The 24,983-nt window shown below is 43.2% G+C and overlaps 1 protein-coding gene across 1 annotated transcript; it reads right to left on the reverse strand.

The window, feature by feature from the left end:
- Window positions 1-5,585: 5,585 nt before the first annotated feature.
- On the reverse strand, window positions 5,586-15,613 carry LOC129812493 (uncharacterized). Its single transcript, XM_055864111.1, has 6 exons — window positions 15,198-15,613; window positions 11,289-12,818; window positions 10,326-11,050; window positions 9,107-9,207; window positions 7,081-7,180; window positions 5,586-6,884 (listed from the first exon to the last, which is right to left on the reverse strand). Exons 2-6 carry the CDS (start codon window positions 12,744-12,746, stop codon window positions 6,755-6,757), a joined length of 2,514 nt encoding a protein of 837 aa, XP_055720086.1. The 5' UTR covers window positions 12,747-12,818; window positions 15,198-15,613; the 3' UTR covers window positions 5,586-6,754.
- Window positions 15,614-24,983: the final 9,370 nt, after the last annotated feature.

The following is a 24,983-nucleotide window of genomic DNA, read 5'->3' on the forward strand; positions in this document are numbered from 1 at the left end:
TGCTGTGTTATTTGAATAAACATCAGAGGCGGCTGTGACCAAGACATATCAAAAGCGAACAGCCTTTTACTGTCAGACAGGAGGGGGGGCTTTGTGGAGGAGCTTAGCCTGACACTTGGCTCTCTGTCTCCAGTATCAACATGCCCTCGTGTCATAGGAAGGATACAGTGGGATTGATGAGTCATCCGCGCAAGGCCAACAGCAAAGCATAGAAATAATTATATTTCTATGGCCAACAGTTCTCTGTAACCTTTTGGTTTCTTTGGATCTTAGTGCCTTGGAAGATAGGGGCTCTTTAAAGTTGTAAAATAACTACTGTCAGAGATTTCAATATCCAGGAAGACCAATTCTGATATTTTTTTCACTAATTGGTCTTTTGACCAATCAGATCAGCTCTGAAAAAGATCTGATGTGAAAAGATCTGATATCATTGGTCAAAAGACCAATTAGTGGAAATACAAAAAAGATTAAAAAGTACAGTATTCAGATGGGCCTAATAGATCCCAGCTGGAATTACTGAGGGGGAAATTAGCTTTTTCTTCATACTTACTGTAAGAACAACATTCTACTTAGGTCTTGTGGGAACCCACACTTTTTTAGAATGCTGACAAATGATGTTTGCTTGCTTGGGAGGGTTGATTTGCTCTCTTCATTGGATGAAAAGTTGGGGATAGAACTTGAGGTTTAATCTAATGATAATATCAGGCAAGGAAAATTAGAAAAATAATGTCATTCTAAATGTAGTTGTTTTCAGCCCATTTAGTTTTACTTTGGTTCTTTGTAATACAGCAAAGGGATGTACAAAGAAGCATTGTTAAGAAAATATGAAATGCTTTATCAATGCCATCATATTTATATTCCATGTATAAATGATACAAGTCATTGTTTAAAGAGCAACTGCCCTTAAAAAACAAATTCTCATTTAAAAAACAGCCTATGATGAATCGATAAAAAACATTTATCTAATGTCAAAATTGACAAAAGTGTAAATAGGAACATTGCGTCATGAAGTCAGTCTCGTCCAAAACAGAGTTGTGTGAGACTTGAGGTCGTGACTTCATCACAACGTAAATGAAGGTTGGGTTTGTTTCAATCCTGCCCACAGCTGGCAGCACGCAGGTAATCATCAATTCGGAGTGCAGCAGCACGCGACCCAGTCATATTGTCCGTGGCAAATTTGGGTTATAGCTATGGGGCTAGTTAGGGACCATCAGTAAATTACACAATGCACAGTGCATTCGTTTTCAGACCCCTTGACTTTTCCACATCTTACGTTACAGCCATATTCTAAAATCTATTAAATTGTCAATCCCCCCCCCCCCCCCTCAAACTACACACAATACCCCCATAATGACAAAGCAAAAACTGTTTTTTAGAAATGTTTGCAAAAGTATACAAAAATCGCTCCCCTCAAAATATAATATTTACATAAGTATTCAGACCCTTCACTCAGTACTTTGTTGAAGCACCTTTGGCAGTGGTTACAGCCTCGAGTCTTCTTGGGTAATACGCTACAAGCTTAGCACACCTGTATTTGGGGAGTTTCTCTGCAGAGCCTCTCAAGCTCTGTCAGGTTGGATGTGGAGCGTTAGTGCACAGCAATTTGCAGGTCTCTCCAGAGATGTTCAATCAGGTTCAAGTCCGGGCTCTGGCTGGACCCCTCAAGGACATTCTGAGTCTTTTCCCGAAGCCACTCCTGCATTGTCTTGGCTGTGTGCTTAGGGTCATTGTCCTGTTGGAAGGTGAACCTTCGCCCCAGTTTGAGGTCCAGAGCGCTCTGCAGCAGGTTTTCCTCAAGGATCTCTCTGTACTTTGCGCCGCACATCTCTGCCTCGATCCTGACTAGTCTCCCAGTCCCTGCTGCTGAAAAACATCCCCACAGCATGATGCTGCCACCACCATGCTTCACCGTAGGGATGATGCTAGCTTTCCTCCAAATGTGACACTTGACATTCAGCCCAAAAAGTTCCATCTTGGTTTCATCTGACCAGAGAATCTTGTTTCTCATGGTCAGAGTCTTAGGTGCCTTTCGGCAAACTCCAAGCAGTTGTGTCTTTTACCGAGGAGTGTCTTCCGCCTGACCACTTTATCATAAAGGCCTGATTAGTGGACTGCTGCAGAGATGGTTGTCCTTCTGGAAGGTTCTCCCATCTCCACAGAGGAAATCTTGAGCTCTGTCAGAGTGACCATTGGGTTCTAGGTCACCTCCCTGACCAAGGCCCTTCTCCCTTGATTGTTGCCAGCTCTAGGACGAGTCTTGGTGGTTCCAAACTTCTTCCATTTAAGAATGATGAAGGCCACTGTGTTCATGGGGAGCTTCAATGCTGCAGACATGTCTTGGTACCCTTCCCCAGATCTGTGCCTCGACACAATCCTGTCTCGAAGCTCTACGGACAATTCCTTCAACCTCATGGCTTGATTTTTGCTCCGACAGGCACTGTAAACTGTGGGACCCTATATAGACAGGTGTGTGCCTTACCAAATCATGTCCAATCAATTGAATTTATCATCCGGTGGACTCCCATCAAGTTGTAGAAACATCTCAAGGATGTATAGAAATTAGCAAACATTTCTAAAAATCTGTTTTCTCTTTGTCGTTATGGGATATTGTGTGTAGATTTCTGAATATTTGTATTTATTTAATCCATTTAAGAATAATGCTGTAACGTAACAAATCGTGGAAAAAGTCAAGGGGTTTGAATACTTTCCCAAAGGTGGCTACTTTGAAGAATCTCAAATACATTTTGATTTGTTTCACAATTTTTTGGTTACTACATGATTCCATGTGTTATGTCATAGTTCTGATGTCTTCACTATTATTCTACAAATGTAGAAAATTGTAAAAATAAAGAAAAACCCTGGAATGAGTAGGTGTCAACTTCTGACTGGTACTGTAGCTCCAAATTTAAATGACTCAAACCAAACTATAAATTGTATAAATGTATACACAAATATTGAAAGCATTTAATGAGAAAACTAAGAATGTTTGCAACATGAAAATTCTAATTTTCATTGTGTAATTAATTGACGGTCTCTAACTAGCCCCGGAGATAGGCTATCCAAAGTCCAACCAATATTGCCAGTTGCACACCAGCCAGCTGAAGCTAATTGGCTAAATAATTTCCACCTGCAAACACACAAGACATCCACATCAAACCGCACCCAGAAACCAACTCACATTTGAATTCAGTCACAGCATCTAAACCGCACCCAGAAACCAACTCACATTTGAATTCAGTCACAGCATCTAGCATTTCTTCATGAACCAAATCTAAAACAAGGCCAAATCAGAAAGTGCATGTTGCTCTTTAATGAGGGATAGCATGGTCACACTGTCTATAATGTGGATTATGGTGTATGCTTACTTGTGTACGGTTAATAAAATAAGTGATTTAACATTATTAAATAAAGTTATTTTAATTTGCTCCTTTTCTCCCAGCTGGATTCAAAATACTACAGTACCAATAGACCATGTCAAATATTTTTCTTCCAGGATTCCAACAATGGTAATTGAGAGGGATGAACTTGAGCTTAGTGTTCATATCCAATTTTTGTAATTTTTTGTATTTTTTTTTTTTTTTAAATTTAACTAGGCAAGTCAGTTCAGAACAAATTCTTATTTACAATGACGGCCTACCATATCCACATATACAGTGGGGTAAAAAAGTATTTAGTCAGCCACCAATTGTGCAAGTTCTCCCACTTAAAAAGATGAGAGGCCTGTAATTTTCATCATAGGTACACTTCAACTATGACAGACAAAATGAGGGGGAAAAAATCCAGAAAAATCACATTGTAGGATTTTTAATGAATTTGCAAATTATGGTGGAAAATAAGTATTTGGTCAATAACAAAAGTTTATCTCAATACTTTGTTATATACCCTTTGTTGGCAATGACAGAGGTCAAATGTTTTCTGTAAGTCTTCACAAGGTTTTCACACACTGTTGCTGGTATTTTGGTCCATTCCTCCATGCAGATCTCCTCTAGAGCAGTGATGTTTTGGGGCTGTTGCTGAGCAACACAGACTTTCAACTCCCTCCAAAGATGTTCTATGGGGTTGAGATCTGGAGACTGGCTAGGCCACTCCAGGACCTTGAAATGCTTCTTACGAAGACACTCCTTCGTTGCCCGGGCGGTGTGTTTGGGATCATTGTCATGCTGAAAGACCCAGCCACGTTTCATCTTCAATGCCCTTGCTGATGGAAGGAGGTTTTCACTCAAAATCTCACGATACATGGCCCCATTCATTCTTTCCTTTACACGGATCAGTCGTCCTGGTCCCTTTGCAGAAAAACAGCCCCAAAGCATGATGTTTACACCCCCATGCTTCACAGTAGGTATGGTGTTCTTTGGATGCAACTCAGCATTCTTTGTCCTCCAAACACGACGAGTTGAGTTTTTACCAAAAGGTTCTATTTTGGTTTCATCTGACCATTTGACATTCTCCCAATCTTCTTCTGGATCATCCAAATGCTCTCTAGCAAACTTCAGACGGGTCTGGACATGTACTGGCTTAAGCAGGGGGACACGTCTACGTCTGGCACTGCAGGAGTCCCTGGCGGCGTAGTGTGTTACTGATGGTAGGCTTTGTTACTTTGGTCCCAGCTCTCTGCAGGTCATTCACTAGGTCCCCCCGTGTGGTTCTGGGATTTTTGCTCACCGTTCTTGTGATCATTTTGACCCCACGGGCTGAGATCTTGCGTGGAGCCCCAGATCGAGGGATCAGTGGTCTTGTATGTCTTCCATTTCCTAATAATTGCTCCCACAGTTGATTTCTTCAAACCAAGCTGCTTACCTATTGCAGATTCAGTCTTCCCAGCCTGGTGCAGGTCTACAATTTTGTTTCTGGTGTCCTTTGACAGCTCTTTGGTCTTGGCCATAGTGGAGTTTGGAGTGTGACTGTTTGAGGTTGTGGACAGGTGTCTTTTATACTGATAACAAGTTCAAACAGGTGCCATTAATACAGGTAACGAGTGGAGGACAGAGGAGCCTCTTAAAAAAGAAGTTACAGGTCTGTGAGAGCCAGAAATCTTGCTTTTAGGTGACCAAATACTTATTTTCCACCATAATTTGCAAATAAATTCATTAAAAATCTTACAATGTGATTTTCTGGACTTATTCTCTAATTTTGTCTGTCATAGTTGAAGTATACACTTTTAATGAAAATTACAGGCCTCTCATCTTTTTAAGTGAGAGAACTTGCACAATTGGTGGCTGACTAAATACTTTTTTGCCCCACTGTATAGTAGGTATTTAATCATATGCTATTTAAAGTCGTTAGCAATAAGTTTAAATCAGAGGTTGAATAGCGTATTATACCTAAACGAACCTAAAAGATAAAGTAAATTAGTAAGCAAGCTTAGATGGGGTAGTTCATATTGAAATGGTCATAGGTAGGCTGCACTGCAATTCCGTCGTCTTTACTGTAAACTACCAAAGTGCTCCATTTATTTTCTCTTATAAATGAAGCCTCTATTCTATTAGCATCAGTGAGCCATATGCAATATCTCCTCAGTCATCGAGTGCACTCATATGGTATTCTGATGGCTAAACATTCATCCTTGTAAAAGTTCACTCAGGGTTTCAGGCAACTGCTTTTAATGTGAAATCAGAAACCTGTGCAAGAAATGTGCCGAGATTCACAATGTCAAAGAAAATAGAACATAACAGATCCCTACAAATCGGGTTTCTCACCAAATTCCCACACTAGATTCTGTTTACAGATGTCTCTCCAACAAGCATCAATACAAGGCCAATCTATATCACTTCGCTGCACAGAATACAGATGATAAAGTAGAGAATTTTAAGAGTTGACCTAATCCATCTGACAAACTAACTCCCTTAAGTTTGTTAGACAAGAAATCTAAGATGGAACAAAAACTTCAAGCAACCATAACATGACCTCAAATACTCAGGCATATGCTAATAAACAAATGACAGGCCATTAGAGGCAGTAAGTGAAGAGCATCTGGAACAATACATATGGCACCACACCTTGGAAATGGTGTAGATCAGTAATGATTTGATTGTCCCTTCAAAGTGTTCCAACTGAACCAAGGGGCTAATCAGAACCAAGTACTAACAAAGTGTTAGATGATTTGTTTATACTTCAACAGCAAGAATGCAACATGGGGAAAGAAATTCAACTGCACAAATAAGAGTTTAGGCAGGGAAATGTGCACAATATTCAAAAAGGAGTTCTTTAAAACATTTAAAAAAAGAAGCCTGTGCAAACAAGGTGCCTAGCACAAACTAGGAGTGACAGTACAAAAAGAAAATAAGTGCAGACAAGAGACAGGCAGGCAAAACGATTGGCTGTTATGTTATTTTTGTTCCTTTTCTGTCATCAATGTTATGATTATACTGGATGGTAAGCTGAAAGGAACATAATTTAAAAATTCAAGTATAACAAAAAAAGAGATAAATCACACGAGAATCCACAATGTCTCAGATCGATCAAATAAAAAAACAATGAAAAGAAAAACATCTCTGGGCTTCAAGACACTTTAACAATAAACATACAATCTTGAGCGAGGATAAATTAATTTCACAAACAAAAAACAATAGGTGAAAGACATTGTTAAAAGATGAGCAGAAGTAGAGGATTAATTCAAGTTTTAACCGTGGTTCTAGGCTTACAATATAAGAGCTCAAATCTCACAGACACCTAATGACCTGAGTGATGTCATTTGCCAAATTTAAAAATGTACTGCCCTATACGTTCCTCTGGTAAGACGCTTTGTTGCTTGGATTTACAGAACCGGACTTCTCTCAAAGATCTGTGGGAGATTGGCAAAGCGCTGGTGGTTCCTGTAGTTCTGGTTCTGCCATTCGTCCAGAGTGTAATTTGTTTTGTCATTTCCAAATCTTCTTTGGTAATTTCTGATGAACAAAAATTTGAAAAAAATAAAAGATACACATTTTTTCTTGTTTATAAAAAGCGTATGGGGTAGTGAAATCATTACTCAGAAATGAGTATGTGACTGCATTAGAAAATTGGAGAATTGATTGCATCTTAAGACTGAAATGTCCTCTACAGAGGGCAGCAGTAGATAAACAAATATGTAGATGCCTGTACCTGCGGGTGAGATCCGAGGGGTGCTGCCACTGCCTGCCGTTGGTGCCTGGTCCCTGTTCAGCCACATGGTTCATCAGGTTCAGCAGCTCAGTCATCACCCCTGGAGACAAACCCATACAGGTAGCACACACACACACTACAAGCTGAACAAGTACTATGAAGAAGATACAGGACAGCAAGAATATACAGCGTCAACGGCACAAAAAACCTGGGAATTATAATGCCATTTGAGGGTCATTACAAGCATTATTCAGAAATCTAGAACAAGTGGCTTCAGATAAGTGTCTGCTAAATGACCATTATTAGTTTTATTAATAATATTAGATTAAGCTGGTGTCCATAACAAAAAGGATGTAATCAGGGCACAAAATAGACAAGAAAAAAAACCTGGCCAGTCAGTGAGCAAGTCCTAATAACTGTATTTCTGCGAAAAAAGTCAAACTATCAATGAAAAAAGGAAATCCAAGACAACTTCCTAGTGAGGGTGATTGGCAAACTTCAGACGGGCCTGGACATGCACTGGCTTGAGCAGGGGGACCTTGCGTGCGCTGCAAGATTTTAATCTATGACGGCGTAGTGTGTTACTAATGGTTTTCTTTGAGACTGTGGTCCCAGCTCTCTTCAGGTCATTGACCAGGTCCTGCCGTGTAGTTCTGGGCTGATCCCTCACCTTCCTCATGATCATTGATGCCCCACGAGGTGAGATCTTGCATGGAGCCCCAGACCGAGGGTGATTGACCTTCATCTTGAACTTCTTCCATTTTCTAATAATTGCGCCAACAGTTGTTGCCTTCTCACCAAGCTGCTTGCCTATTGTCCTGTAGCCCATCCCAGCCTTGTGCAGGTCTACAATTTTACCCCGTGGAGAACGTTCTGCTGCCTGCAACACCCTCCAGCATGACCGGTTTGGCGGTGGGTCAGTCATGGTGTGGGGTGGCATTTCTTTGTGGGGCCGCACAGCCCTCCATGTGCTCGCCAGAGGTAGCATGACTGCCATTAGGTACCGAGATGAGATCCTCAGAGCCCTTGTGATACCATATGCTGACACATGCACATTTGTGGCCTGCTGGAGGTCATTTTGCAGGGCTCTGGCAGTGCTCCTCCTTGCACAAAGGCGGAGCTAGCGGTCCTGCTGCTGGGTTGTTGCCCTCCTACGGCCTCCTCCACGTCTCCTGATGTACTGGCCTGTCTCCTGGTAGCGCCTCCATGCTCTGGACACTACGCTGACAGACACAGCAAACCTTTTTGCCACAGCTCGCATTGATGTGCCATCCTGGATGAGCTGCACTACCTGAGCCACTTGTGTGGGTTGTAGACTCCGTCTCATGCTACCACTAGAGTGAAAGCACCGCCAGCATTCAAAAGTGACCAAAACATCAGCCAGGAAGCATAGGAACTGAGAAGTGGTCTGTGGTCACCACCTGCAGAATCACTCCTTTATTGGGGGTGTCTTGCTAATTGCCTATAATTTCCACCTTTTGTCTATTCCATTTGCACAACAGCATTTGAAATTTATTGTCAATCAGTGTTGCTTCCTAAGTGGACAGTTTGATTTCACAGAAGTGTGATTGACTTGGAGTTACATTGTGTTGTTTAAGTGTTCCCTTTATTTTTTTGAGCAGTGTATATATATATACACACACACACACACACACACACACACACACATTTGCTAACATTTCTAAATGACTGGACTTTTCCTTTATGCACTGCACAACAAAATTCATAGGTAGGTTGGGATTCAAGGTTATTAGGACTGGCATGAATTAAGTCTGACTTAGAACGGGATTTCAGACAAAGCCTTACACATTAGAGCCAACCAGAGGATTCACGACAACATAAGATAAGGACTTGGTGTGGAAATGGGGTAAGGTTTTGGGGCGATAAATAGACTTCAAGAGAACAAGAAATTTGTCTAAATAACTTATTTGTTGTGAAAACAAGAACATTTCATTAAACTCACCAATTGAAGCACCCGGTTAGCACCAGACCCCCAACATCCCAAATAATGAGATACACCTCTTACCTTCTCCTGCACCAATGTTCTCCCTTATGTGTCTGGTGACTGAGTCCACATAGAGCCACTTCTCACGCTGCCAGTCCTCCTCCCTGTCATAGACCACTGGCCTGGAAAAGACATTCACCCAATTCAAACACTCAAGAAGTCTATTCTGCTTCCTTCCACTCTCACAAGACCTCAGATCTGACAGAATTGAATAAGTAATGCTTTATTGATGCTTTGACCATTCAAGTCATGTAAAAGCATTGATTAAATAAAGATGCATTTGTGAAGTGGTTGAGTGGGAAAATAACCAGACCGTCTGTCTACATTCAGAGAAGAAAAATAAACCAGTCTCTCTGGAAATAATACCAGTCAGCAGGGCCTGAAGCTCACTTTCTGGTCCAACAGCCACTATGGCATGTAGATTTAAAAATTTACCCACCACTCAGATTATTTTTACCAGCCAAAATATTTTTGTCTGATAGAATTACACCGACACAAAAAAAAGGGATGAGCATCCTTTGTCATGTTTCTAAATCAATAATTGTATTACTAGTAAGATGTAATGAGGTATAGTGTTAAATTTGATCTTTTGTGACCAAGTCTTTAAATCAAAATATCAGATGAGACAAAAATGTTCACCTGCCCCTTTCAGGGCGTGAGGTTACTGTGGTAATGCCAGTTGAGTCATGTTTGTGCCTGTAAGATTGAGTCTGACTAGTAGCCAACTTCTTCTCCTCCCTAGCAGTTGAAACTCAAACATTGAAAAACAACCTAGCTTGTGAACAAAACAAAGTAAATAGCCATGAAACACAAGGACAGTTTCACTTGTCAACTTTCGTTATGCCTATGCGTAGCACTTCTAAAAATGAATCTTTCACGTCAGCACAGCCCCCAGCCTGGCAATGTTGCTGCGCGAGGTGGGATAGGCTATAGGATTAATATTTCTTTGACTTTGTGCGATTCATTTACCAACTATGAAACAAACGGCAGAAATACTGCTGATGCATTTATTTTGCTATAAATCATACTATTTTAATTCATAAATGCAAGTGAAATGCTAGCACTGTGGAGCCTTGACCACCCGCCAACATGGCTGGTGAAATTGACATCTTACTGACAATGCCAAAATCTGCCCGCATTTGGCGGGTGTTCATTTTAGGCCCTGCCAGATAGGGAAGAAAATCATCAAATTGCTCCCTCTAAAGGAGATTTAGAAAACATCAAGGACTCTGAAATGTACCTTGGTGCAGTTTTCTGGACAGGTCTTGTATTGACCACTTTCTGGTCAGACGAAGTTGAAGCTGCCTGGACAGGTTTTATCTTCGTCCCTTTCTGCCCAAGCGAAGGTTTATGGACAATTGTGTTCTTGATAATGTTCTGTCCAGGGGAAGATTTCTGGACAGGTCTTGTATTGACCACTTTCTGGTCAGACGAAGTTGAAGCTGCCTGGACAGGTTTTATCTTCGTCACTTTCTGCCCAAGCGAAGGTTTATGGACAATTGTGTTCTTGATAATGTTCTGTCCAGGGGAAGATTTCTGGACAGGTCTTGTATTGACCACTTTCTGGTCAGACGAAGTTGAAGCTGCCTGGACAGGTTTTATCTTCGTCACTTTCTGCCCAAGCGAAGGTTTATGGACAATTGTGTTCTTGATAATGTTCTGTCCAGGTGAAGGTTTCTGGACAGGTCTTGTATTGACCACTTTCTGGTCAGACGAAGTTGAAGCTGCATGGACAGGTTTTATCTTTGTCACTTTCTGCCCAAGCGAAGGTTTATGGACAGTTGTGTTCTTGATAATGTTCTGTCCAGGTGAAGGTTTCTGGACAGGTCTTGTTGTCTTGACAACATTCTTCTCCGGAGAAGGTTTCTGCACAGACCTGGTCTCAGACACTTTCTGCTCAGGCGGCGTTGAGGATTGGCTGGTGCTGCTCTGCTGCACGCTGGGAACCACCAATACTGACCTCACCTGGACACAGCAGAAAGGTCTTACAGCAATATGACCAGAGAAATCCACACAAGCACTATACAGTCACAACCAAATCTAAGCTATCCTAACAGTTGAAACAGGCAAAAAAAATACATTTCTAAATATGGCTATATGGACACAAAATACAGGATTTTTTGTTTGTTAATGATGAAATATGATTGATTTAACTAAACAGCTACATTAAGAAAACAAAAAAGTAATCGTTCGGACCGCTTACCTGGACTTGGAGAGGAAAGGCGTTCTCGTACCTGGTCTCCACGGTTACCTCTTCGGCCAGGAGTGTGACCTGGCACTCCTGAACTGAATCAAGCCCACCCCCCCGCCCCTCCACCACATTTCCCTCACAACCCGCATTGAACTCCACTGGGGCAATGTGACACAATGAGGACTCCAGTATCGGGGCACCGATACTCCAATCGTCCTCTGCCGTGCCCGCCAAGCCCTCATCTGCACCCTCCACTGGGACCAGAGGTGCCCCATATAACCCATAAGCTACATCCTTCGAAGTGAAAGAGTAGTGCGGCTGGCAAACCATAGCCTGGTCCCCATTGGGATCAGGGAACCCTGGAGGACATGGAGGCTCCCCCTCATCTGACACAGCCACCTGCAGCCTCTGCATCACCTCCCTCCCCCTAAACAAAGGGCAGGACGAGATGCGGGGCTGCAGGGGTGGCACAGCCTGAGACACATCCTTTCCTGCTTTAAGTGCCTCAAGGTAGGACCTGGAGAAAAACCCCTCAATGCTTCCAACCTCCTCTTCCTCCTGATGGTTTATCTCCTCATTGCCCTCTTTACCCCTTTCTCCTTCTCCCACCATCTTCTCTCCTTTCCCCTCCTCCCTCTCTCCTACGTCATATCCCTCCCTTAAAACCTGGTCCTGTGTTGGACTATGAGCGAAGAAAGGCTTAGTTTGCTGGGTGTCGCCGTCACTGGGGTTACGGGTGCGGTCGTCGTAAAAACTTTTACAGCTATCGACAAAGGCTTCAATGCCCTCATCGCTCTCCCTGTCGCTGTCAATGGGGCTCAGGCACATGATGTCGTCAACGTCAAAGTCAAAAACAGGACCAAGGTCCATCGAGACTTTCTCAGGCTCATGGCTCAGGATCTCAGACCAGGCCTCAGACACGTTTGATACGGGGCCGCCTGGAGCTGTAGCACCACCTTGTCTACTTCCAGCCTCTCCTGCTTGGCCACACTGGATATGATCAGAGTTTGGCACACATATCACAGCTTCTGATGTACCTTTATCTTTGACTGTATTTTCAACACTAGGTGGCACTTTTTGGAGGTCAGTGGTAGGGGAGACAGTGGCTACATCTGGAAGGGTGTTACATGAAACTACAACACAAGCCAGGTCTGGGGAGATGGCCTTAGAACTGCAGGGCTTTTTGTACGTAGTCTCGTACATGTCATCAAGGCAGGAGTCATCCAATCGCCTCTTGTGTCTTGTAGGGGCATTGCTGTTCACAATCTCTATTTTCAAGTTGCAGAATGGATTGGATGAATTCCATGACTGGTTAGTGCCGCTAGGACTAACCCTACCGTTTTCACAAGTTATCATTCTAGAATAAACAGAGAGCGGTCTCAAGTGCCCAAAACTCTTATTATCTCCTCTTGGTTGTACACTACTTAGCCTATGAAATATTGTCTTCAGAGGCTGGTTAGGCCTCTCCATTGCCCCTGATACAGTGGTCAACCAGCTGGGGCTAAACAGATACCAGGATCAGGAACTCTTCTAGAACGTTTCCTAAGGGTAGAAAAATAATAATAATAATTCTACAACTATTTTGCTTCAATTCCAATTCAGACCCTCTGAGCTACAGTTGTGAAGCAGGAAAGAATAACTAAGTACTTCTGGATCACAGATTTTTGGAATCCTTCAGAATAAGAGTCACGTCCTGTACACTTGGTAAAAACAACAAAAGCATAAAACGCAACATGTAAAGTGTTAGTCCCATGTTTCATGAGTTGAAATTAAAGACCCCAGAAATGTTCCATCCGCACAAAAAGCTTTTTTCTCTCAAATTCTAGGCACAAATGTATTTACATCCCTGTTAGTGTTTGTCAAGATAATCCATCAACCTGACAGGTGAGGCATATCAAGAAGCTGATTAAACAGCATGATCATTACACAGGTGCACCTTGTCCTGGAGACAATAAAAGGCCACTAAAATGTGCAGTTGTGTCAGGCAACACATTGTCAGATGTTTCAAGTTGAGGGAGTGTGCAATTGGCATGCTGACTGCAGGAATATCCACCATAGCTGTTGCAAAAGAATTACGCCTGACCCCAATTAGTCGACGGATCGATTATTTGGTCGTTAGGCTATTGGTTGACCGAGATTGTTTTAGTCGAGGAGTAACATACATATACAGTGCCTTCGGGAAGTATTCCCAACTACTTTACTTTTTCCACATTGTTACGTTACAGCCTTATTCTAAATTTATATTTTAAAAATAATAATTGGTCACCAATCTACACACAATACACCATAATGACAAAGCGAAAACAGGTTTCTAGAAATTTTGCAATTGTATTAAAAATAAAAACAAAAATATCTTATTTACATACCCTTTGCTATGAGACTCAAAATTGAGCTCAGGTATATCTGGTTTCCATTGATCATCCTTGAGATGTTTCTACAACTTGATTGGAGTCCACCTGTGAGGTTGAAGGAATTGCCCGTAGAGCTCCGAGACAGGATTGTGTCAAGGCACAGATCTGGGGAAGGGTACCAAAAAATGTCTGCAGCATTGCCAAGCGTCACGTCTGGAGGAAACCTGGCACCATCCCTACGGTGAAGCATGGTGGTGGTAGCATCATGCTGTGGGGATGTTTTTCAGCGGCAGGGACTGGGAGACCAGTCAGGATCGAGGCAAAGATGCACAGAGCAAAGTACAGAGAGATCCTTGATGAAGTCCTGAGTGCTCTGGAGCAGGTTCTCAGACTGGGGCGAAGGTTCACCTTCCAACAGAACAACGACCCAAAGCACACAGCCAAGACAAGCAGGAGTGGCTTTGGGACAAGTCTCTGATTGTCCTTAAGTGGCCCAGCCAGAGCCCGGACTTGAACCCAATCGAACATCCCTGGAGAGACCTGAAAATAGCTGTGCAGCGACACTCCCCATCCAACCTGAGAGTGGGGAATGGGAGAAACTCCCCAAATACAGGTGCGCCAAGCTTGTAGCGTAATACCCAAGAAGACTCAAGGCTGTAATCGCTGCCAAAGGTGCTTCAAGAAAGTACATTACATTTACATTTAAGTCATTTAGCAGATGCTCTTATCCAGAGCGACTTACAAATTGGTGCATTCACCTTATGACATCCAGTGGAACAGCCACTTTACAATAGTGCATCTAAATCTTTTAGGGGGGGGGGGGGGGCAGAAGGATTGCTTTATCCTATCCTAGGTATTCCTTGAAGAGGTGGGGTTTCAGGTGTCTCCGGAAGGAGTAAAGGAGTACTGAGTAAAGGTTCTGAATACTTATGTAAATGTGATATTTCAGTTTTTGTAAAAAAAAAAATATATATATATATATATGCACAGTTCTAAAAAACAGTTTTTGCTTTGTCATTATGGGGTAGTGTGTAGATTTCTGAGGGGGGGGAAACGATTTAATCAATTTTAGAATAAAGCTGTAATGTATCAAAGACACTTTTTTTGGTTACTACATGATTCCATGTGTTATGAAAGTAGTGAGAAATAAGTTTTGCTTCATTTCATAACAATCATGTATGAGTTTAGTATATTTTTTCATTGTCTTTTGTTTGGAGTGCTCCATGTGAGCATGTGTCTGGTTTCTCTGTCCTGATAATGTTGAGGGAGCTCACATATAGAAGAACCTGGCCTGCTGCGCAGGAAATGTACGAAAGTTTTTTTTTTTTTTTTTTTAAACATCCATTTCAAATGATATATTAAATCTATAGTTCCTCAAAGTTTTTTTGGCAAAATAACCCCATCAAAACAATAAGCTCCTTGGAAGAGGTAATATGTCAGGCCTATTGGACCAAAATCAATGATAGTCTATTGCATAGACAATAGAACAAAAATTAACTGAACTTTTAAGCGATCTGATTTTTTGTTTCTAAATAATTTGCAACAATGATACACTTAGCTAGCTACCCACCTCGTTCCTTTCTGTTAGCATGTAGTACACCATCATGTTTCGGGAGGCGTGTCTTCTCAGATTCCACAATGACTCTTTAGTTGTGGACACTACGTCACCGCACTCCCTCTCTTGCTCTTTATAAATCAAATTGATTTTGCACCTGTGTGTTTTGTCCGTTTCTTTATGAAAATATTATGAAAAAAGCCTTTGGGTAACTTGCTCCACGCTTCAGTCAAATTGGGCACCCGCAATTCCTCACACCGCTCACATACTCTGGGCCCAGTCTGATGACCTGGAGCATGCCGCACCACCCTATGAAGCTTCTCCAGTTATAGATGCACTTCAGACCCTGTCCTAACCCAAGATGTACTCTTAAGGAGCCGAACGTTACAGTTAGCCTAAGGACCGTGTGTTACTTTGAGGTAGACTGGCTCTGTCAGAACACCATCTAAACGTGAATAGATTATCGATATGATACGGTTCTAGAAACACAAATACGTACTTACTGTATACTGTTAAACATGCAGTTGGCTAACCTCACAAAATTACCATTATGTTGATTTTTCTACCAACGTTACCTAGCCAATTTACTGTAGCTCGCTAGGAAATGCGATTCATCACGACACATCTCACACAAAAACATGTGTTAGCTAGCTAACTCAAGTTGGCATATTTCGTCTCATTCCCTGTTATGTGAAGGAGCCATGCCTCAATAATGATCTTAGATAGGTATTGTTTTACGCAAGTTAAAGTTTTAAAAACATGCTAACGTTAACCGTTGACAAAGATACTGACAGCTAGCTAACGACGTTAGCGCGTCGCTTCCCCCTCATCAGAAAAATGTTTATCGGTCCAACACAAGAGTTTGATAGTTAGTTGTATAACTAGCTAACTGAACAGTAGCTAATGTTCATAAACTCACCACTTGTATTGTCAAATCAGCCACTGCACAGCCAAAACCACTTGTGGTAATTGGCGCCTCAATTTAGCAGGGTGAGATGCACGCGGTGGAATCCACAATGACACATGTCTATTGCCGCGTTCAAAACAACTGGAAACTCTGAAATTACGAGGTTACATTGCTTTACATCATGACGTCAGTGATCTTCAGGTCGGAAAGTCAGAGCTCTAGAAAGAGCCCGGAGTTGGAATTCCGAGTTGAATGACCGTTCAAATCGATTTTCCCAGTCGGAAAAGGAATAAATACCATTATAAATGAGACTCAAACAGGATTTATGAAGGGCCGTCACATAAACTCTAACATTCGTTTAGTCTTGGACCTTATAGATTATTCAGATGCAATTGACTCAGATGCGGTTGTCCTATTTTTGGACTTCTGTAAAGCCTTTGACACAATTAAACATGAATTTATCTTTAGGTCTCTTAAACTTTTTGGATTTGGTGAAAATTTTATGAAAGTAATTCGCATGTTTTACAAAGATATAAATAATCCTGTGCTACTAAACCTTAATACTTCCAAAAGATTCGGTATCAACAGAAGTGTACGACAGGGAGGCCCAATTTCGCCATTTTTATTCATTTTGGTTGTGGAACTTCTATCTCTAGATATTCTGAATAATGCAAATGTGAATGGCTTAACCATTTTTAACAAAGAAATCCACATTTCCCAACTGGCTGATGATACTACTCTTTTCTTATGAGGCAAAGACCAGGTCGCACATGCCCTTAATGCTATAACTGCATTTTCTATTGCATCAGGATTAGTACTGAATGTTTCTAAATGTGAAATCTTATGTTTATTTGACTCTGATGATAAAGAAATAGAAAATATTCCTGTAAAGAACTGTGTTAAATATTTAGGAATATATCTGTCAAAAAAAACACTAAGTCAGACAACATTTGAATTTCTCTCCTAAAATCAAGAGAACTAAAAATATATGTAATAATTGGCTACAAAGAGATCTTTCTATACTTTGGAGAGTACTTCTGTCCAAGGCAGAGGGACTGTCTCGTTTTGTGTAACCCTCATTATCGTTATGTGTAAATCCTGCTACTTGTAAAGAGATCAAAAAGACCTTTCTTGACTTCATCTGGAAAAATAAGTCTCACTAACTAAAAAAATCTGTCCTTTCTAACAAAAGAGCTGAAGGCGGTCTAGAAGTGTTGGATTTTGTTGACATAAATAACACTTTCAAGATAAACTGGTTGAAAAAATGTTTGATCAATACTGATTCAATATGGTATTTCATTCCAAATAATTTGTTTAATAAACTGCGCCACCTGGGAGGCCCCTAACAAGATCTCTCAAGTAAGCCCACGCCTTCCAATCTGAGTTCTGGATAAACTTTGTGATCATTACCAAAGCCAAGATGAGTTTTCATTAGTGTAGTTAGACCACTGGGAACGGCTTTGATCACATAAATAAACTCTCTGAAAGGAATTGGAAACTCTTTCAATGTTATAAATTGTTCATATGTGAGAATATTCCCCTTGTTGTCGAAAATATCAAGAACAAAGTCAATATTCCTCTCATGCCAGTGTAGCAGTGTGATGTTGTTCCCCTAGATTACGCACCAAATTGCACACAAGGACCAATTCAAATAGGCCAGGTCAAGAGGGGATGTTAATAATCTGATAATAATAATAATAATTCAGTGTATTTTTTTATTTAATTACAGCTGCATAGCTAATGTTTTTATTTGGTGTACAAACACTTTTTCATACCAATATTGTACATACAAGTGATTGTAAAAGTTTTGTATATTTTGGTTTGGCCCATCGCGGGTTATCTGTATCCCCATACCACTTTATCATTCTCTTTTGCCTGACCCTCGGCTAGCAAGGTATGTTGTCCTTGGCTCCGAAACTGTTTAATATAAAACCGTCATAAGGTTATACAATGTACTGTTTTGCAACCATACGTTTGTTATAGTGTGGACAGTGTAGGAATTTATGTTAACAAGTTTCACAGAGCTCACTGACTGGGGTATCTGTTGTAACTTCTAAGTACTTGTGACAGTGGTTGAGTGAGTGTACATGTGCTCGCGCAGGTGCCGGATAGCTGTGACTGCACCAAGGGTAACGTGTGTGTTGTCTCTTCGTGTGCAGGTATGTCTTTTATTTTGTCAGAATTATGTTCTGTATAGTTTTACTTGTATATGCTGTTGTGCAGCGAGTGTGTGCACGCAGCACCTGTTAATTCCTTTTGGCGCTCTTTTGCCTGACCCTCGGCTAGCAAGGTGCCGGAGAGCTGTGACTGCACCAAGGGTAACGTGTGTGTTGTCTCTTCGTGTGCAGGGCAAATAAAAAGATTTCAACGAGCAGACCATCAGTTGTGGCAGCGTCTTCATTAAGAATTACACAACGCAGAACGAACCACGCTACAAACTGGTGCCGCGACCTGCCGACTGGTTAGCTCAAGCTGACCACCGGAGCTGTGCATGTGGAGGAGATGTGCGACCCGCGCATGCGCACTTGTTGATGGTTTGCTATAAGTGAATGTATACTGTAAATAGTGAAGGTGAATGTAGCATATTCACTAGATAATTGTATTGGCGTTTATTTGCATGTTTTGAGGGAATTTGTTTATTGCATTTTTTTTTTGTATTTGTATGCAGTAAATTACATTGTAGTTTAGTTCTCTATTGAGCCATGGAAGACTCTCAAGTCCATAAGATGAGTTATGCTGGGGATTTTGGTGTGGTTAGTGTGGGTAGAGGGAGGGGTGTCCATGCATTTACACCATTGGTACAGTCAGCTCCTGGGAGTAGAGTGGCTGCTAGTCCTGAGTTTACAAGCACTGGGAGGGGTAGGCTGTTTACTCCACCTGACCAGGGTATCCCACCTCTGTCTCTTGATGTACCATTGTCCCCAGTCCTCAGTAATAATGGGACACCGAGTCAGCTTAGTGACCTTATAAAGCAGATTGGTTCAGAGATAGGAGAATCTATCAGGGCGAGTTTACTGCAGCCTGGGGCTTCAAGTCTTTCTCCTGCCCATTCCCCTGACCAATCACAGCAGTTTCCCCGGCCTGAACAATGTGGGTCAACTTTTATTGATGCGTCCAAGCTGAATCTGGTTGTGAAGTCAGAGGTTAGTGCTCCACCTTTCTTCAGGGGTGATGGCTCAGATAAGTACTCTGTCCTGGAGTGGGAGGAGCTAATGGGAGTCTACCTAGAGAAGAGGGGTTACACTGGGTCTGAGAATGTTGGGGAGGTGATGTCTAGGCTCATGGGGAGGGCACGGGATGTGACCAAAGTCTGGATGCGTAACAACCCTGTTGTCACAGATGTTAAGGCAGTGTTCAGTGTTCTCAAGCAACACTTTGGGGATACTGTCTACTCAGGTATGCCATTAGCTGACTTCTATTCAATGAGACCATATGCTAATGAGGGTCCACTAGATTTCTGGATTAGGCTTAACAAAGCTGCAGAAGCAGCTGAACAGTACCTTGTAAGTGAGGGTAGAACCTTGCCCAATCAGTGCTCAGAGTTGGCAGTCATGTTTGTACGTAACTGTCCTGATAAAGAGTTGGCCCAAGTGTTCAAATGCAAACCCCTTCGTGACTGGACAGCCAGTGAGGTACAGGATCGTTTGGATGAACTGTTAAGGGAGCGTAAAGCATGTAGAACACAACTTTCACAGCAGGTGGCTGCTGTCTTCGACTCCCCCCAGGAGGAAGTGGATCCTGAGAGCAGACCTAATGTGTCATCTTTTTCTCGATGTGGCCGTGAACCAGAACAGGCCCAGTCTGTATCTGAGGGTGGGACATTAGAGAAGGTTTTGATTATGCTAGAGAAGGCTCTTGTCAGCAATACTCAGTCTGTGAACAGAGGGCCCCGTAAACAGTTCCCCAAACGTGAGCGTGAGTGCGCTGTCTGTGGAAGCACTAATCACTGGACCAAAGCTCACTGTCAGATGCACCAGCTGTGTTTCAAGTGCTTCTCTCCTGGCCACATGAGCTTTGACTGTAGTGAGACTGGGAAGCGAAAGAGCCCTGTATGTGGGCAGACTGGCAGGTCTCAGGAAAACTAGAAAGCCTCCATTCTGAGGAGGGCAATGTGAGGCAGTCTAATTTTTCCTCCACTGATGATGATATCCAATCTGTTTATTCTTATTTTTGTGAGTCAGTACCCAAGAACAACACAGTAATTTTTCAGAACACAATGAGAATTTCTCAGAATGACAGTTTGTTTTACACCACCGTGCTAGTACAGGATAAAGTTGAGCTGAAGGGGATGTTAGATAGTGGGTCCATGGCTACTACTCTGCGCGCAGATATTGTACCTCGGTTGAGGGAGGCAGGAGTGGTAGAGGGGAACTTTCTAGCTCCTTCAGACATCATACTGGTGGGTTGTGGTGGGACGCAAACTAGCCCAGTGGGCATGTGTGACTTGAAACTACAGCTTTATGGCTTCAAGTATGTAGTCCCAGTGCTGATTGTAGATGGGCAGGTTGATGAACTCATTGTTGGCACTAACGTGTTGAAGTCTCTGATTAGACAGTTCAAATCAAATGACAGCTACTGGCAGGTGGTGGGTACGCCAGGTCCCTCTGGACAGTGTGAGGACAGCCAGTTCCTGCGTCTCCTATCAAATCTGGAGAGATGGAGAGGAGACTCCATCCCAGATAAAGTGGGCACCATTAAGTTGAAGAGGGCAGTAACGCTCCAACCCATGAGTGAGCATCTTGTGTGGGGCCGCTTACCCCCAAAGACAAAACTCTCTGTGGGCAGTACTGTTGTTGTCGAACCCAGCACGTCTCGTTGTGTGAATCGACACATACTAGTAGGGAGAGTAGTTACGCCTCTGTGGGGGGATGGATGGCTCCCTGTGAAGATTGTGAATCCAACAACTTCGCCAGTTACCCTGAGACGAAATGCTAAAGTGGCAGATGTGTACCCTTGTATTGCATTGGAGGATTTTGATGATGTCAAGCAGAAAGCTGCTTACCAGAACGTGGCAAAAGCACAATGTGACAGCTCACATGGCAGTCTTACAGCCAAGAGTTCAGTTGATGGCAGTGTAGTTAATGGAAACAGTACACTGAGCAATCTTGGACTTCAAGGCCTGTCGGTTGAGGAGTGTCCAGTCTCACAGTTCTGGAAAGACAAACTTGTCGGTTTAATTGAGAAGTATGACACGGTGTTCTCTAGACATAGCCTGGATTGTGGAGAGGCAAAAGAGTTCTGCCATCGCATACGGCTGACTGATGACCGCCCATTTCGATTACCTTATCGTAGGCTTTCTCCAGCTGATTACCAAAAACTCAGGGAAACACTGGATGATATGGAGGAAAAGGAAATCGTCAGAAAATCCAGCAGCGAGTATGCCTCACCATTGGTGCTGGTATGGAAAAAGAATGGGGACTTGCGTCTATGTACTGACTTTAGGTGGTTAAACGCCCGCACAGTGAAGGATGCTCATCCCCTGCCTCATCAGGCTGATGTACTGGCGGCGCTGGGAGGTAATGCCTTCTTCAGCACAATGGACTTGACATCAGGGTACTACAATGTGCCACTGCATGAAGAGGATAAGAAATACACTGCCTTTTCCTCTCCTTTAGGTCTGCACGAGTACAATCGTTTGCCTCAGGGCCTTTGCAACAGCCCGGCTACGTTTATGAGAATGATGCTGACCATCTTTGGGGACCAAAACTTTCTAAGTCTCCTTTGCTATTTGGATGATCTGATGGTTTTTGCTAAGACGGAGGAAGAGAGTCTGCAGAGACTTGAGATGGTTTTCCAGCGGTTGCAGGAGCACAATCTTAAACTGTCTCCGTCTAAGTGCAAGTTTTTGAGGAGGTCTGTTAAGTTTTTGGGCCACATCATTTCTCAGGAGGGCGTAGCCACTGATCCTGCTAAGATTCAAACCATTTTGAATGTGACTGAGAGTGAGATGATGGAAGCTGATGGTGTCACTCCGTCTCCTAGCAAAATCCGTTCTTTCCTTGGTATGGTAGTATACTATCAACACTACATTGAGAATTGTTCCATGGTTGCTAGGCCATTGTTTCAGCTGACTACAGGTCAGAAGAAGCCTAGGAGAGGCAAGGGCAGAAAGAGGCCTGGTCCCTCTCGCAGGCTCACTGCTGCAGACTGGACTGCCGAGTGTCAACTCGCTTTTGAAGCTTTGAAAGCAGCACTAGTTGACCAGGCACTGCTGGCTCATCCAGATTTTTCTCAGCCATTTTTGCTTTCTGTTGATGCATCTACTAGTGGTTTGGGAGCGGTACTATCCCAAGTGCAAGATGGGAAGGCCATAGCCAGGCCAATAGCTTTTGCTAGTAAATCTCTTAATCATGCACAATCCAAGTATCCTGCTCACCGGCTGGAATTTCTAGCCATGAAATGGGCCATTCATGATAAGTTCAGCCATTGGCTGCGAGGGCATAAGTTTACGGTGTGGACCGACAACAATCCACTCAAATATATTCTTACAAAGCCGAGACTTGATGCATGTGAGCAGAGATGGGTTGCAAAGCTGGCACCTTTTGATTTTGATATCCAGTACATACCAGGGCCCAAGAATGTCGTTGCTGATGCTTTGAGCAGAGAGCCATTTGTCCGCCCCAAAGTTCTGCACCGACTGACAAGAATTCCATATGATGTCCTGCTGGAGGAAGCCAGAGGTCTTCGACTGGATGATGTACAAGACATGTTCCGTCTCTCCTGTGAGCAGCCCGAGGCTGGCTGTGGAACGTCTATGGCTCCTGGGAGTGAGTTGAGTAGAGCTGGAGACGATGTCAGTGGGTTGGTTTCCTGTGAAGAGGTGTCTGCTGTCCTCCAAGCCCATCGCCGATGGGATGATGGTGCCACAGTGAGGTCCGTTTCACATGTGCAGCACCTTGAGAAGTTGATGTCCATGGGTCAGAGCCCTTTACCTGTCCTTACACACAAGGAGCTGTATGATAACCAGTCACTGGATCCTATCATCAGCAGAGTAATGTTCTTTGTAGATAGAGGCCGGCGCCCATCTAGGAGAGAGCGAGTCTTTGAAGCTAAAGAAACAGTTTATACTCTAAGACAGTGGGGGAAACTCACCACGCGGTTAGGGATTCTGTATCGTGTCTCAAAACACCCAGTGAGTAAGAAGAAAATATTCCAGTATGTCGTACCTGTGTCTTTGAGAGGCCTTGTGTTGAAGGGAGTTCATGATGATGCTGGTCATCAGGGTCAGCAGCGCACATTGTGGCTCACGAGACAGCGGTTTTACTGGGAATCTATGGAGAAGGATGTCAAGGAATATGTGGCCCACTGTAAGAGATGTGTGTTGAGTAAAGCACCTGAGCCTGAAGCAAGAGCCCCACTTGTCTCCATTGTGACAACGGCACCTTTAGAACTTGTGTGTATTGATTTCTGGACTGCCGAAGATTCAAACAACAAGTCTATTGATGTGTTAGTAGTGACTGATCACTTTACTAAGCTGGCCTGTGCGTATCCATGTCCAAACCAGTCTGCTAAGACTGTTGCTCGTGTTCTCTGGAATAATTTCTTCTGCATTTATGGGTTCGCTGATTGCATCCATTCTGACAGGGGTGCAAACTTCGAGAGTTTACTTATTGCAGAATTACTTCAGTTATCTGGTGTTGAAAAGTCCCACACCACACCTTATCATCCCATGGGTAACGGTCAAGCAGAACGTCTGAATCGCACACTGGGTGGGATGATTAGAGCTCTGCCAGCTAGGTCTAAGGCTAAATGGCCTCAGATGTTGAACACATTGACATTCTCCTATAACTGCACTGTTCATGAGACTACTGGGTTTCCACCCTTCTTCTTGATGTTCGGACGCACCCCTAGGTTGCCGGTAGATGTTATGTTTGAAAGTGTGCTGTTGGATGGGGACACAGTAGATGTGGATAAGTATGTCCAGTCTCTGGGTGAGGATCTGAGAGAGGCCATGACATTGGCCCAGCAGCATGCCAGTAAGCAACAAAAGAGACAAGCCGAGGTCTACAACAGACGGTCTAAGGGTCACTCGGTGCAGAAGGGAGATAGAGTTCTACTTGCTAACAAGGGGGAGAGGGGCAAGAAGAAACTGGCTGATCGCTGGGAGAGTGTGGTGTACATAGTGGTTGCAAAGAACAGCTCACTGAACACATATCGTATCCAACACCCTACCACTGGACGCATCAAAACTGTGCATAGGAACCTGATTATGCCAGTCAACTTTCTGCCTTTACCTTCGTGGGAGGAACCTGAGGGTCACGGATCTCTATCGAGTGGTGACGTGATCTCTGAGATGTCTGCAATGTCCAGCCAAATGGATGGGAGTGACGCCAGGACTGTCCACTGGGTAGCAGGCCTTCCTGAGTCTTCTGGGAGGATACTCCAAGAGGATGGTGAAGTCCCGGCTGATGGAAGTGAGGTGGAACAACCGTATGAAGTCCCCTTAAGTGAGGTGTGCTCAGCAGAAGTGGACCAGAGAGATATCCCCGAAGCCTACAAGAGTTCTGATTGCGAAACTCCATTCAGTGTGGATGATGTTACCTTGGTTGAAGATGCTTCGTCAGTGTGGTCTGTGACAATCTACCAGGATTCTGATCAGTCGTCTGACACTACTAGTGTTGAGTCGGTAACTGAAAGTGTGCTGGCTCCGGAGATGCGGATCCGTAGTACTCCCCATCCTGAGGTTAGACCTCTGAGCAGGGTTAGTGCTGTCTGTGACATTCCTGCTAGGTTTGTGGGTGAGGGTGTTCGGACTAGACTGGGTAGACTTATTAAGCCAGTGGATAGGTTAATCCAAACTATGTCTACACAGGAAATGAAACAGTTCTTGGTTTCTCAGTGACGGTAGGATATTGCCTACCTTTTCTTTTGTAGGAATGTAGGAAATCTAAGCA

Source organism: Salvelinus fontinalis, chromosome 16 (assembly GCF_029448725.1).
Source record: "Salvelinus fontinalis isolate EN_2023a chromosome 16, ASM2944872v1, whole genome shotgun sequence".
Classification (NCBI taxonomy): domain Eukaryota; kingdom Metazoa; phylum Chordata; class Actinopteri; order Salmoniformes; family Salmonidae; genus Salvelinus; species Salvelinus fontinalis.

Coding starts and splice junctions, on each gene's coding strand:
- LOC129812493 (XM_055864111.1), bottom strand. CDS start 12,746: ATGGAGAGGCCTAACCAGCCTCTGAAGACAATATTTCATAGGCTAAGT. Junction 7,181..9,106: donor GAACATTGGTGCAGGAGAAG/GTAAGAGGTGTA, acceptor GTTTGTCTCCAG/GGGTGATGACTGAGCTGCTG. Junction 6,885..7,080: donor CCCTCGGATCTCACCCGCAG/GTACAGGCATCT, acceptor TTTGTTCATCAG/AAATTACCAAAGAAGATTTG.